The 13,408-nt window shown below is 46.1% G+C and overlaps 1 protein-coding gene across 1 annotated transcript in view; it reads left to right on the top strand.

Annotated features, from left to right (window-relative positions):
• BCL2 (BCL2 apoptosis regulator) overlaps nt 1–11,880 on the top strand; it is a 171,290-nt gene extending 159,410 nt beyond the window's left edge. The window contains exon 3 of the mRNA XM_072758047.1: nt 8,864–11,880. Coding sequence (XP_072614148.1) covers nt 8,864–8,998 — 135 coding nt within the window. The 3' untranslated portion in view covers nt 8,999–11,880. The remainder of the gene's footprint in view (nt 1–8,863) is intronic.
• The last annotated feature ends 1,528 nt before the right edge of the window (nt 11,881–13,408 follow it).

Genomic DNA, 13,408 nt, shown 5'->3' with positions numbered 1-13,408 from the left:
AACTTTTGGGGCTTCTCATTTTCTGCCCTCCCTAGCTCCTGAGGGCCTTGCCTGATTTGCATCCGGCACTCAATTTGCATCACAAAATACACCAAAACTTCCCTAGACCTACTTGGAGAGGTGGGCAAGTTTTGTTTTTTGTTTTGTTTGGGTTTTTCATCTCCTGCCATTTCTCTAGCAGGTTTCTAGTTACATCCAGATGACACTTAGCTTAGGTTTCATTTTATGTCCTTGACCTGAGGTGCAGCTAGCTCATACCCCTCCTCTGGAGCTCCCGGTCTCTCCAGGATCAAGCCCCTCTCACTGCAGATGGCTTTGGGGGGCAGCCCTCCAAGCCTGGTAGAAGGAGTCATCGTGGCTCTCACGTTAGGTTTCTCTTTACAGTCTGCAGGCCAGACAGCTGTGTGTCCTTCCGTTAGGTGCTCCACGGCGGTTGTTTTTTTTCCCTTTCCTCTTCCCCCAAACCCGGAATCAATATTTTGGGAGTAAAGGGGGGAGGCGCTGGAGGAAGAGCCCTAGGAGACAGAAGCTGGCAACTGCCAAAGCAGCTCTGATATGTACACGGAACCCTCAAGACTCATTCAGCACAAAGTGGCTGCAGAGGAAATCCTGCTGAGCCCATGATAAGGGGGAAATGGAGTCACTTCCTCACCAGCTGCTTTATTCAGGTAGAAAAAGTCCTCACTTCCTCGCGTGTGCTTTGCTGGCCACCACTCACAGAACCCCAGGCAGCCTGCTTCCCCTTTTGATCTCAGCCAAAGTTGGAGTCCAGAGAATCACTGCCTCCCTGTCTTCAGGGAGAGCTCTCAGCTCTACTCTCTCTCCCTCTCCCTCTCTCTCCCTCTCCCTCTCTCTCTCTCCCTCTCTCCTTTGCCTCCTTTCTCTTTCTCCCAGCATCTTCACTCTTGCCTGGCAATGGTACAATAGTAGGCTCTGTGCTCTGGGACAGTCCTAGAGACTATTGGGAATGAGGCTCACACTCCTTTGTGGAATGCCAGCTCGTTACTATGGGGAGGTCTTTATGTTCCCATAGATGTCCACCAACAGCTTGGGACCTCTGAGTCACCCCCGTCCTGTACAACAGGCTGCCTCTCTCGCCAGTGTCCAGGATTATTGCTTTTTTACCTCTAGGCAGCATTTCCAAAGTGTGTCTTCATTTGGCACCAGGAATCTCCCTGGTGGGGGGCAGGCGGTAAATGGTCAAATGACTTTGGAAAATACCAGCTTATCCCTCTCTTGGAGACTCCAAGCATGCAGATAGGGATGATATTCAAAATATTTAACAACCAATATGGAGCAGACACTGAACCAGTCAGAGCCAACATTGAACATTAGCCCCTCATTGGAAGACACCAGAGACCAATGCAAAAACAAACAAAACAAAACAAAAAACCACTGAATTTTATTTTAGCTTGTCATTTACTTGTCTTTTGAACATCCTCCTTTTAAAAAAATATCATCTATAAGATATGTTTGGGAAACTCATCATTTCAGTTCCAGAAACATTTGCTGAGTGCCTAATGTATGGCAGACACGGGCTCCGGGGATCCAAAGATAAATAAGATGTGGTCCCTGTACCCCCAGGTGCTAATAGTTGATCAGAAGAAAACAGACATATAAACAGATTGTCTTCAGATTATACAGGGGGCAAGGAATAGCTGAGGATTATTTAGCTCAACCTAGGGGGCTTGGAGAAAATGATTGCACTGAATCCTTGAATGAACCCAAGTTCATTTACAAGTGACAGAAGCCGACCAGGGGAACTAGGCTGGGGTCAGAATATTGAGAGCTTAGGTGCCACATTAAGGAATTTAGACTTAAGCATGGAAGTGACAGATTTGGTTCTGATCAGATGACTCTGCCTGCAGAATGGAGAGAAGGCGGAAGGCCAGGGCACAAGACTAGAGGAGATCAGAGGGGAAATGACAGCGCTAATCTCAAGGACAGACAGTAATGGGGATAGAGAAATGTGGTGGTGGTCAAATCCGTGGTGCATATACTGCCCTGTCTGATCCCCTTGCCCTTACCTCCACTTCAGTGTTCACTAGCTTGGCCTCTAGCGACAAGATCCAGCATTGGCATCCATATCTCTTCCCCCAAGGGCTTCCTCTGGCCTCCAGGATCCACTTGTTTTTGTACACAGCTGGCCTAAAATGCTGGAATATTGATGCCTCCATAGGAGCAACCCTCAGCCAGTGAATGGAGGGAGATGGTGTATAAATACCCCAGCTCCCTAGCACGTTAGTGAGATAACAAAAGGTTCATGTTCTGCACTGGTCCCAGTTATCCCAGCAGGATTAAGCCCCAGGGGGCAGCAGCAATTACCTGCTTGGTTAAGGTAACTTCGTGGCTGCTTTCCTGCTCCCCTAGTAGTTTCCTGGGATCATCCCCCAAATAAACTGCTTACACCCAAATCTTTGTCTTGGGGTCTGCCTCTGGGGGAACCCAACTTCACACTGTGGGCTTTACCAATGAACAGGAGAGGGGGTGAAGAAGAGGAAAAGCTCTAGGGGACTCTGAGAGCATGGGTTCCCTTGACAGCATGGAAATGGGGAAGGCAGGAACAGAGGCAGGCTTGCTTGAGGGGGCTGTGATAATTCCAGCTGGGGACAGACTAGGCTGCAATGGGGGCCTAAGGGGGACATCATGGGAAGTAACTGGAATGGGAATCTGGCAGTCAGAGGAGCAGGTGGGGCCGGATATAAAGATTTCAGAGTCATCATCAGAGGGATGGGATTTAAGACCATGAGAGTGAAGGACTTTGGTCAAAGAGAGAAGTCAAAGCAGTCAAGGCAGAAGCCCAGGGATCACTGAGTACCTAGCAGGGCAGGCAGAGGAGGAGGTGCCCATGAAGGAGGCAGAGAAGACATTTGCCAGGATGCAAAGATTTTTCAACCCTCTCTGTGTCCAGCATGTCAAAGCACTCAGTAGATGCAACCTGAGAATCATCCGGTGAATTTAGCCACAAGGATGGTATTGGAGATCTCTGGAGGGTGTTTCTCAGATGGAAGAAGGTTCTAGAAGCAATGTGGAATAATGATGGAGGGTGGAAAGGAGCAGAGAAGGACAGATAGGACTATAATCAGTGGGTATGCCAGGACAGGAAGCTGTGGTGATTCTCGCCCAACAGCTCCGATTTTCTCAGAGAAGAGGGGCTAGCGTCAGTTGCCAAAAGGGGAAAACACTTGAGAAAATTGGTAGCTATTCAGAATGGTCATGGAAAGGAGCAGAGAAGAGATCTGAACCAGGGTCAAGTAAAGGGGTGCTGACCAGCTTCCAGAACTCACTGAATCTGGGGACCACGAGTTTAGAGCAGCACTGGTCCGCATGGTTGGGCTATTTACTTCAGCAACTCCTGGAAGGCCAGATGAGGCTGCCGCAGAATGGGGTCAGGATGGACGCAGAGGAAGGGCAGGGATGGGAGGAAACAAGTTGAGGGAGGCAGAGAGGAGAACCACCTGCTGGCCAATGTTCTGACCCATTAAGTGCAGGAGGACATAACCCCAGCCCCTGCTCTCCTGCTCCGTCCCATATCTGCTGATCAGTGTGGACAGTCGGTAATTCGCCATGCCTGTCTAGGTTTCATTTGTCTCAAACTACCGCAAAAAGGGCTGATGGCTTTCCTGGGCATTGCTCTACCAGTGTGGGTCTGAGCTTACTTGGAGGTTCCTTCGAGCTCAAGGTTCACCTTTTTCTTTTCCTTTTTCTTCCCTAAACCTTCAGGTTGTCAAGAAGGCAACCCATGGAGACAGCATTATAACCATGAAAAACAGAAAATATCAAAAACATGCCATAGCAGTGTTGGATTTCCTGTTGGCACTATCTGATTTTCTTTTTACTTTCCTCTTACTGCTGACAGGATCTTCTGCTTGGTGCAGGATACAAAATGGCAGCATGTGTTGGTTTTATTTAGTTCAAATGGGTACATAGAGCCATCATCTCTCACCGGATCGTAGGCTTGTTGAGGGAGCAGGATGATTTCCCCCTTAGGATCTCCCATGGCCATATAATGTCCAGATCCACAGTCAGCTCAGAGATTGTGGAAAGTAGCTGAATTTCTAATTTGTTTATATCCAACCAGGTCATGTTAAATTTTCCCAGTGTTTAAGGAGATCTGCGAACCACCATGAGGCAGGGGCCTGACCATATAGACATTGGTTTAGCTGTTACCTGTTTCACTCAGAACTATGTCAAGAATATCTGTCCTTGTAGGGTACAATTTTTAATGCCTGTGTCCACTGTATGGATGTGCCATAAGTTTACCTAACCAATCATATTTTCAGATATTTCAGTCCTTTTCAGGTGTTAGCTATCGGAACCAACCTGTGTTTTACCATTTTTTTTCAAGATAAATAACTAGGCGTGGAATTCATAGCAGAAGGGTATATTTTTAAGGCTTCTGCTATGCATTGCCAAATGCAAATACAATTTATCTTTACCTGGGAGTCCATCAGTTGTATAAAAATATCTGGGATTCCCCAACCCCCCACCCCATCCTTTTCAGCGGAACTCAGTATTCCTTTCAGTTTTTGCCAATCTGATTCATTTTGTTTCTTAATCTCATTTTATTTGGAATCAGGTTTAAGTGAAACTTCTTGAAGGGTACTGGAAGGAAAAGGAAAATTTTGGAGAGCAGGCTGCCTCAAGGGAGAGGGGTGCATGCGTGTGTGTGTGAGAGAGAGAGAGAGAGAGAGAATATCTGGTGGGAGAGGTCCCACGACCAAACCCCAAGAAGGCAGAGGACGCTTTGGCTGTACGCCCTGCTTGGGAGTCTTGAGTCTGGTCTCACACCTCCCTGGCTTAGTTTCTACTCTGCAGCAAGGGCCTGGGATTGGGGAGTCTGGCCTTCGGCCCTGGTGGGCCAGCTCTGGGTAGAACTGGGACCTCAGACCATCTGTGGCCTCTGAATTTGAAGTCCATGGAGAAGCCCCTCTGAGGGGTGGGGGTCAGCAAAGGGAGAAAGCTGCCATCTCAGAACCTGCCGCACACGTCATGGGAACCGGGCAGCGCTCCTGCTGGTCCAGACGTGAGCAAGGGTTGCGGTGTCCCCTAAGTGTACAGACTGGGATTTTATCCGAATCACATGACGATGGCTCAGGTTCTCTTTTTCCCTCTTTGTTGCTTTTAATACATAAAATGAGCATGTGTTTATTTAAAACAGCTTTCAAACTTAAACAAATAATGACAGACTGTTCAAACAGACTTCGGAAATCGCCCTAATCAGGATGTTTGAAAAAGCAAGAAGACTCTCTATAAAAGTACTTTTAGGACCTCCAGTCCTGAAATCACAGGGTCTGCTTTGCACTTTGCAGTCGTAGATGCAAAGGGGGCCCGGTTCAGTCTTGGGGTGGGGGGCTCAAATGACACCCCTCAGACCTACCACCTGACTTCGTAATTTCTGAGGAAGTGTAGCTGGGCAGTGTGTTACCACTTCCCATCTTTGCCCAGAACACATCACGTGTATATTTGCACATTTTAACTCATAACTGCTATAAAAATGACTAGGCATCTCCAGAACCAAAAGAGGACTCCTTGGGGGGAGGGGGGCGGGCAAATTGCTCCCGTGAAAGAGCAGACTCAGTAGAGCCCCTGGGGGGCAGGGCAGGTTTAGGAGCCATGTGGCAGGTTTGCAAGACGGCAGACAGGCGCAAAAGTGAACACAACCCCTAGTTCACATTCGAGGCCACATTTACAAATGGCTTTGAGTTGCCTACGTTAATCTTCACAGCAACCAGTTTTATGGGCAAAATAAATGAGGCTCAGCATTGGATCATTTGTTCAAAGTCAGAAGCAATAAAATGTCAAAACTGGGATTTCACCCAGACCTCCTGCCCCAAGCCCAGAGACATCCCCAGACCCCTGGGGCTGCGTCAGCAACTCTGTGCTCATTCTTTGGGTCAAGAGATGCTACTTTAGCTCATCTCAGTCCAGAAATTATGTTTTTTCTTTATAATGCACATCAGAAACAGCCCATTAGGTCCATTGGAAGTGCAGTTATTTACATGAGGGGATGGTGGCTGGGAGAGGGAACCGTACGTCCCCAGAGTGGCAGGGATATTTGGAGAGGCGTTTCTTCTGCCCCCCTGGCATCAGAATCGTGCACCAGGTAGACAGGGAGGAAAGGCCAGCCCCAGTTTGTCTCCACTTCGCCCACTTTCTCAGGATGGCTCCATGGCCAGGAAGGTCAGATGACAAGGGGCTTAGTTGGTTTCCCGTCCTGCCACGGGAAATCCCATTGGTAACTAAAGGAAGGCAGGGCCTGGCCATCGACCCTCTCAATGTCAAGGCATGTTGCCTCCAGCGCAGGGATCCTCAAGGATTCCGGGCATCGGCTGCGGTGGGAGGCTCTGGCCTGCCCAGGCCTTGGAGTGAGCAGCATGGGAGGGTGGGCTAGGAGCTGTTCACAGCTGTGTCTCTGGGATCCTGGGATGCACTTTACAAGAAGCAGAGTTTCTCCTGCTCATAAATCTGTCCTGACCCCTTCCTGCCCCATTTATCCCTGATTATATATAGGGAAAGTATGTTCCTGGACAAGCAGTCATGATTGTTACCTTGGCTTTGTACTGAGAACGCTACACACGTATTTCATTTATGTCTATTGCCTTGCTTTTCTCAGGCTCAAATTTAGAAAATGTCAACAATAGATTAAAAAAAGAAGTAAGCCCTTGCGCCCTCTCCTGGTAAAAGTTAATGTTAGTATGTCCGCAAGTACAGGGCACCCACTTGCTGGCGAGCAGTTACTTGTGCAAGGCTAACTAACTAATGTTGGGTTCATCTGACCAAGGCCATTGACACATGAGACAGGCCATTAGGTTTTCTGTGACCCAAGATCAGAATTTCTCCCAGACTTTTCTTCACACAGTTTCTCAGCCTCAGTTCTGTTGGCACTTTGGGCTGAGGACTATCGTGTGCACTGTGGGATGTTGAACAGGTTCTCTGGCCTTTACTCATTAGATGCCAGCAGCACCCCTACCAAAAATGTTTCCAGACATTACCAAGTGTACCCTGGGGTCAAGATTACCCCCAGTGAGAACCACTGCCCTAAAGTCTTGTCTGACTTTTATAGAAGGTGTCACCAGTCAAGGGCCACCAGTAAGAGAGTGAGAATGCCTCATGGCCTACCTTTTCGTGGGGGACAATTTTGATGACTGATCAACGGGGTTCATTTCATTTTGGCCCCCAAAAGCAACTTAGCAAGTAGACAAGAATTCATATACAAAAACGTATCGTGATACTGTCTACTATCGTAAACAAAAAAATTTAAAGAAGATAAAGATTCAGTTAAATCAGGGACAGCATATATGAAATGGAATACTAGACAGTTGTGAAAAATAATTGTGTAAACCTATATTTAATGACATGAGACGTTCCCCTAATGATGCCTTAAACTCTCACCTTCAAGACCACTCCTCAGAGTCCCAGAGGGTGTTGCATATCGAAGGAATAATTTCCAACAGACAGAGTAAGCATCAGGTGAAGCATTGGGCCAAAGAATTCAAACCAATGAGTGAATTCAGAAAACTTTAAGTGCCAGTTGAACCTACATGTACCAAAACCACGAACAGCACCGGAGACAAAAACGCTGAACATTGTCAGAACCACCTCCACACAGCAGTGCAACAAAATAGGAGTATCTTACCGACTCACATGATGAAATCACGTGCTCTGATGCCACACTGTTGGGAGTAATGTGGAAGTAGGTCTTATTCTCCTCGTGCCTGAATAACTCATACCAAGTGAAAAGAATTTCATTTACTGATTTATATATTCAGATATATTTAGAGAGTTGTCCAACTACTCATTGGACCCAACAAACGTCTCCCAACAAATCTAAGAAACGAGCATACAGTCCAATCCCAACTCAGCCCAATCTGAAACCATCCAAAGAACTTTGCTACGACTCCAATCGTAGCCCTTGCAGACCTGACTTCTATGCAGCAATAGGAAGGGAAGAGAGGAGCCGTCTTCCTTCCCCAGGGACCTGTGTGTCCAGTGACACGTAACTGACCATAAGTGACCACATGCTTTGCGAAGTTCACAACTTGAGTTAAATGCAGGGTTGTGGTCATCCAGCCTGGCCCACTCCTGGAGGGGAGAGAGCCCTGTTGTTGACTTCAGAGGCTAGGCATGCCACCAGGGGAGGCCACCCTGCTGTGTCCACCGCACCAGCACCCTGGACAGACGGAGCACTCTCACAGAGCTGCTGTGAGCTGGGGGAGAGCATTGGCAGACCACAGAACACAGGTTTGGATCTGGGTTCGAATCCTGACCCTGGCCACTGGTTAGACAAATCCCTTCACCTCTGTTTTTCCCCCCAGTTTTTCCCCCTCCCCTTTACAGGACAGAAGCAAATAAAATGACTCCATGATACTGGTGTGAAGAATAAATAAAATAATGTGTTCTGGGCATTTATTACAAGCGCCTGGCAGATAGTAAGCGTTCCATACTTGGTTGTTATTTTAGGAATGGTTATGCTAGCTAAAATTGCGAAGCCTCCAATATTTCTGCCTTTATTGTTTTCTTTTTCTCCTTGGCACTTAGCTATCTGATAGCACACTATCTGATACACTTATTTTGTTTACCGTCTATGGCCCACAAGTAGATAAAAGCTTGGTGAAGTAGGAACTTTTAATCTCCTTTGCTCACCGCTGTGTCTCTGCAGTACCTGGCCTGTTAATAGGATCCCGTGAATACTTCTTGAATGAGAATTTAAAAAGTGGGTCTGATTCACTGCCCCAAAAGGGTGTTTTACTTTTCCCCACGTCTGGTCCTCAGGCCAGATGCTGCTCTCTCCGTACGCTGGCATCCCGTGTTCTCTAATTCTCTTTTTTTTTTTCTTTTCTCCCCGTCTCTGCCCCTGCAGGATGCCTTTGTGGAACTGTACGGCCCCACCATGCAGCCTCTGTTTGACTTCTCCTGGCTGTCTCTGAAGGCGCTGCTCAGTCTGGCCCTGGTGGGAGCTTGCATCACCCTGGGTGCCTATCTGGGCCACAAGTGAAGTCAGTAGGCCTGCCACAAACAAATATGCAAAAGGTTCACTAAAGCAGTAGAAATATATGCATTGCCAGTGATGTACCATGAAACGAAGCTGTGGTCTCTTAAAAATGAAACATAAAACAAAACAAAAACAGCTTTCAGGCTCAGCGTCGAATCAGCTATTTACTGCCAAAGGGAAATACCATTTATTTTTTACAATATCAAGAAAAAAAAAGATTTATTTATTTAAGACAGTCCCATCGAACCTCCTGTCTTTGGAAACCCTACCACGAATTGCCAAGCCTGTGCAGCTCCACCTGGATCTCCTGTGCCTATAAACACGGATTTGTTTTCCATGTTGTTGGCTGGACTGACTCACCATCTGAAGAGCAAACAAACTGACAAAGGACTTGACTGTTCCAGAAGCCGGGTGTGTGGCTGCTGGAGTTTAGGAGGAAGGTGTTCATTTTCCTTGCATTGATTCGCCCTGGGGGCTGCAATACGAAGAGAGGGAAGGCGGTCGGTGGGAAGTCCATCCTTCCCTGGCCTGAAGAAAAGACAGCATATGGCTCACATGGTACATACCCGGTTGGAAGAAAAAACTGGGGAACTTCAGATGGACTTGGTATCCTCCGCCAAGATTTCCACACCGAAGGACAGTGATGGGGAAAAGCCGTGAAACCATAGGAAAGTATTTTTTTAAGCTACCAATTGTGCCGAGAAGCATTTTAGCAATTTATCCAATAGCATCCAGTACCTTAAGCCCTGATGTGTATATTCATACATTTTGGATCCACTCCCCCCCCCCCCCCCAGTACTGGCTCTGTCTGTGTATGAAGCAGAGTCCTCCAGAATGCGAGGAGGCCAACGTCTTGGTGACTTATCCAGAAGCATCAGGCCGCCACAAGTGCCTGCGTTTCCCGAAGAGGCCACAGTCTTGCCCCGTTCGGAGGCCTCGTCCTGGAACTGAGCCTGGGCACTCGCGGGCCTGCTCGCAGGGTCTTCAACAGAGCAGCGTGCTCTCGGAATGTCTGGAAGGTGACAGAGCTCAGAACCCCACTGTCCAGAAAGAACAGTCGTAGGCCTGGGCCCTCCGGCCGGGCCCCTTGCCTCGTGGAGCGCAGAACCTGGAAGCCAGGGCTCTTAAGACGTTTATCACTGTGGAGGGCAGGAAACAGAGGCTGTGCGCCCTTCCCTGCAGAGGGAGGTGGCTCCGCGGCCACCAGGAGGGAACGCTGCGGCCTGTGGGCGCGGTGTGGCCGCGGTGCGTGCGCGCTGGCTGCGCAATTGAAAGCAAGGCTCTAAATGACTTTGGGGAAAGTCCTAAATCCTAAAGGAAGCGTTGAAATGAGGTGTCGTGGATTAACTGACCTATGTCTACGGAATTAATGATGCAAAACATTACTTTGTCATTGTAGGTTGGGGTTTTTTTTGTTTTGTTTTTTGGAAAACCTGACAGGGGGTGGGGGGGAGTTCCAGGTGTGGAATGTGGGAATTCTCTGTACATCCTGGGGCATTAAAAAAGAAAAAACACACAAAAAAAAATCAGTGGTGGAAACTCTAGAGAAGTAGTAAAGAAGTGAAATCGCCAGCGAATAAACTAGAAAATATTGTTTTCAAGCTTAGAATCAGCTTTGAGACATTCATGGAATAACTGTGGCATTATTGCATTATATACCATTTATCTGTATTAACTTTGGAATGTACTATGTTCAATGTTTAATGCTGTGGTTGATATTTTGAAAGCTGCTTTAAGAAAAGATACATGCATCTCAGCATTTTTTAAAAATTGTATTTAGTTAATGGCCTCTACACTATTTGTTAGCAAAAATTTTCATTTTTCTATTTGGGATTTTTGTCTCAATTCTTTAAAAGCATTTCTGAGAAGGTGAGATAAGCCCCGGGTCTCGGCTACCTGAAAACCCTGGAGCATACTGGCCACTGTGGAGCTTTGCTTCAACCGAGTTATGTGCATTTCCACGTCAACAGAATTGTTTATTGTGAAGGATGTAGCTGTTGTCCCTTTGACCTTGTTCCGTGAAGGTTTACCAGTCCCTGGGCAAATCAGAATCTAACGCATTATTTAGGCTGACATACATGTTTGGTTAAACCCATGAGATTCATTCCATTGAAAATCCAGACGGGAAATGACCAGGGGATTAAATTCTGGCCATGATGGTTTGACCTTCAGAGGGTTGCTCTGTGTGGTCTGTTTTGACAGAAACCCATCTAGAGCACTCCTGCCGTCTTTCCACGGGGCCCTTTCGTGGCTCTCCTTCATATTCTTCCTGAAATGTGGGGGCGCCTGTGCCCCACCCCAAGAAGCAGGAACCCCATGGTATGAAGCCAGACCTCCCTGGCAGGCCTCAGGGAACAGAATGATCAGACCTTTGAATGATTCTCATTTTTAAGCGAAATACTATTTTATGAAAGGTTTACATTGTCAAAAATGATGAGTATAGAATATCAAATCCTGTGCTGCTACCCTACCAAGATCATTTTAGTGGAGTCAATTTGCAGTACACTCCAAGTGGCAAAGTCCTCCAAGCTGCTTTAGAAGTAACAATGAAGAACAGAGACATTTTTAATATAAAGCCTGTTTGTCTTTTGTTGTTGTTGTTATTGTTTGTATTGTTCAAAGGCAGAGTATTCTAAAAAATGTGTATATATATAAAAAAGAAAAAAAAAAGGTCATGGGGGCTAACTTCCGGCTGGTTTTCTTTTGCTGTGGGGTATTGTTACCTGGTTTTAATGATAAATGTGCCTGGCCGCCTGACCCCAAAACTGTACAGTATGGTGGCTCCACTCGCTCTAAGAGTAGTTGATGTTGCATTTTTCTTGTTCTTAAAAACATGTTAGAAGCAATGAACATATATAAAAACCTCAACTAGTCATTTTTCTTTCTCTTGTCTCTCAATGTGTCAATTATTTTGCGATCAGACAACAGAGAAGCATTCCTACCTCTTCCGTGTTAAGAAGGATTCATGCCTGCATTTGCTGTCAGCGTGGTGTATGTGTTGGCCAAGGTCGGGGTTAAATAGAATACAGGCATTTTCCAAATGGGGGTCAAGAGCTCTAAAGAGCCACAAGGAGCAAAGCACCCAGGAACCACCTTGGTACTCCCAAGCTCTCACTGCACAAGGCAAGCTGAAAGAGGTCAAATGACAATGACATGCTCCACAGCACACAGTTCATCTCAGATTTGGCAGTGGCTGAAAATTCTTGTAGGTTTAAGGTTTGAAGTCAAGTCACATTTCAAATGAAGGAAGCACCTTGCTGTATAGTTCAAGCAAACAGCCCCAACGTCTTCTGCCCCAGCCTACTTATCTCTGCATCTTCAGATATGACCTTCCATTTAGATGTGACTTCTGTTTCATTAGTAACTGTTGATTGTTTATCATCCAAGGACCTAGTCCTGGCCCAATATGGGAAATTAGGAAGTGATTATAAATCAAAAGGAGTTATAATAATCCGGTTTAAATGTAAATAAGCAGTCTAGGCTGTAATTAAACTTAGGCTAAAATGACTAATTTATAAATGTGAACTTAAATGCTAATTTCAATTGTACTTTTAGGGCAGGGGCTGTTTTTATACTTTCTTATCAGTTATAGTTAGTAATGTACACCTTCTCTATCAGAAAAAAACAGGAAGAGCTTGAAATACAAGCCATTCTAAGGAAATTAGGGAGTCAGTTGAAATTCTATTCTGATCTTATTCTGTGGTGTCTTTTGCAACCCAGACAAATGTGGTTACACACTTTTTTAAGAAATACAATTCTACATTGTCAGCCTTATGAAGGTTCCAATCAGATCTTTATTGTTATTCAATTTGGATCCTTCAAGGATTTTTTTTTTTAATTATTACGGGACAAAGGACATTTGTTGCGGGGATGGGAGGGAGGAAGAATTTTCAGAGGAGCGAAACGTTCCCAAGACTGGATTAGGAGGTTTTCAGAATAGCCAGGACTGTGGGGTATGACATGGAAGCAAGCGAGACGTTTACAAGGGTCAGGGTGATGCCTCTGTGAAGAAACTTCTGCAATAAACAAGAAGTATTTTTAAGTTCTGCAGTACATGCATAGATTCTAGAGATATCAGAACGTCAAAGTCCACTGCTCTCTCCCTTCTTTTTTTTTTAAGCTACCTTTATTTTATTTTATTTTTTTTAAGAGAAGGGGAGAGAGAAGGAGAGACAGAGAAAATCTTAACTAGGCTTCCTGCCCAGCACAGAGCCCAGTGGGGGCTCCATCTCACAACCCTGAGATCATGACCTGAGCTGAAATTAAGAGTTGGATGCTTAATCAGCTGAGCCACCCAGGCACTCCCCAGCTCTCTTTTAAACATTTACCATCAATGGTATATATTTCAAGCGTGGATATATCTAATGGCTATTTAAACGACAAATTAGCAGTTTTAACCAACAGGAGACTTAA

This window comes from Vulpes vulpes, chromosome 5, assembly GCF_048418805.1.
Source record: "Vulpes vulpes isolate BD-2025 chromosome 5, VulVul3, whole genome shotgun sequence".
NCBI classification, from domain to species: Eukaryota; Metazoa; Chordata; class Mammalia; order Carnivora; family Canidae; genus Vulpes; species Vulpes vulpes.
Note: the sequence above shows the minus strand (reverse complement) of the source record. Positions and strands in the feature narration are given on the sequence as shown.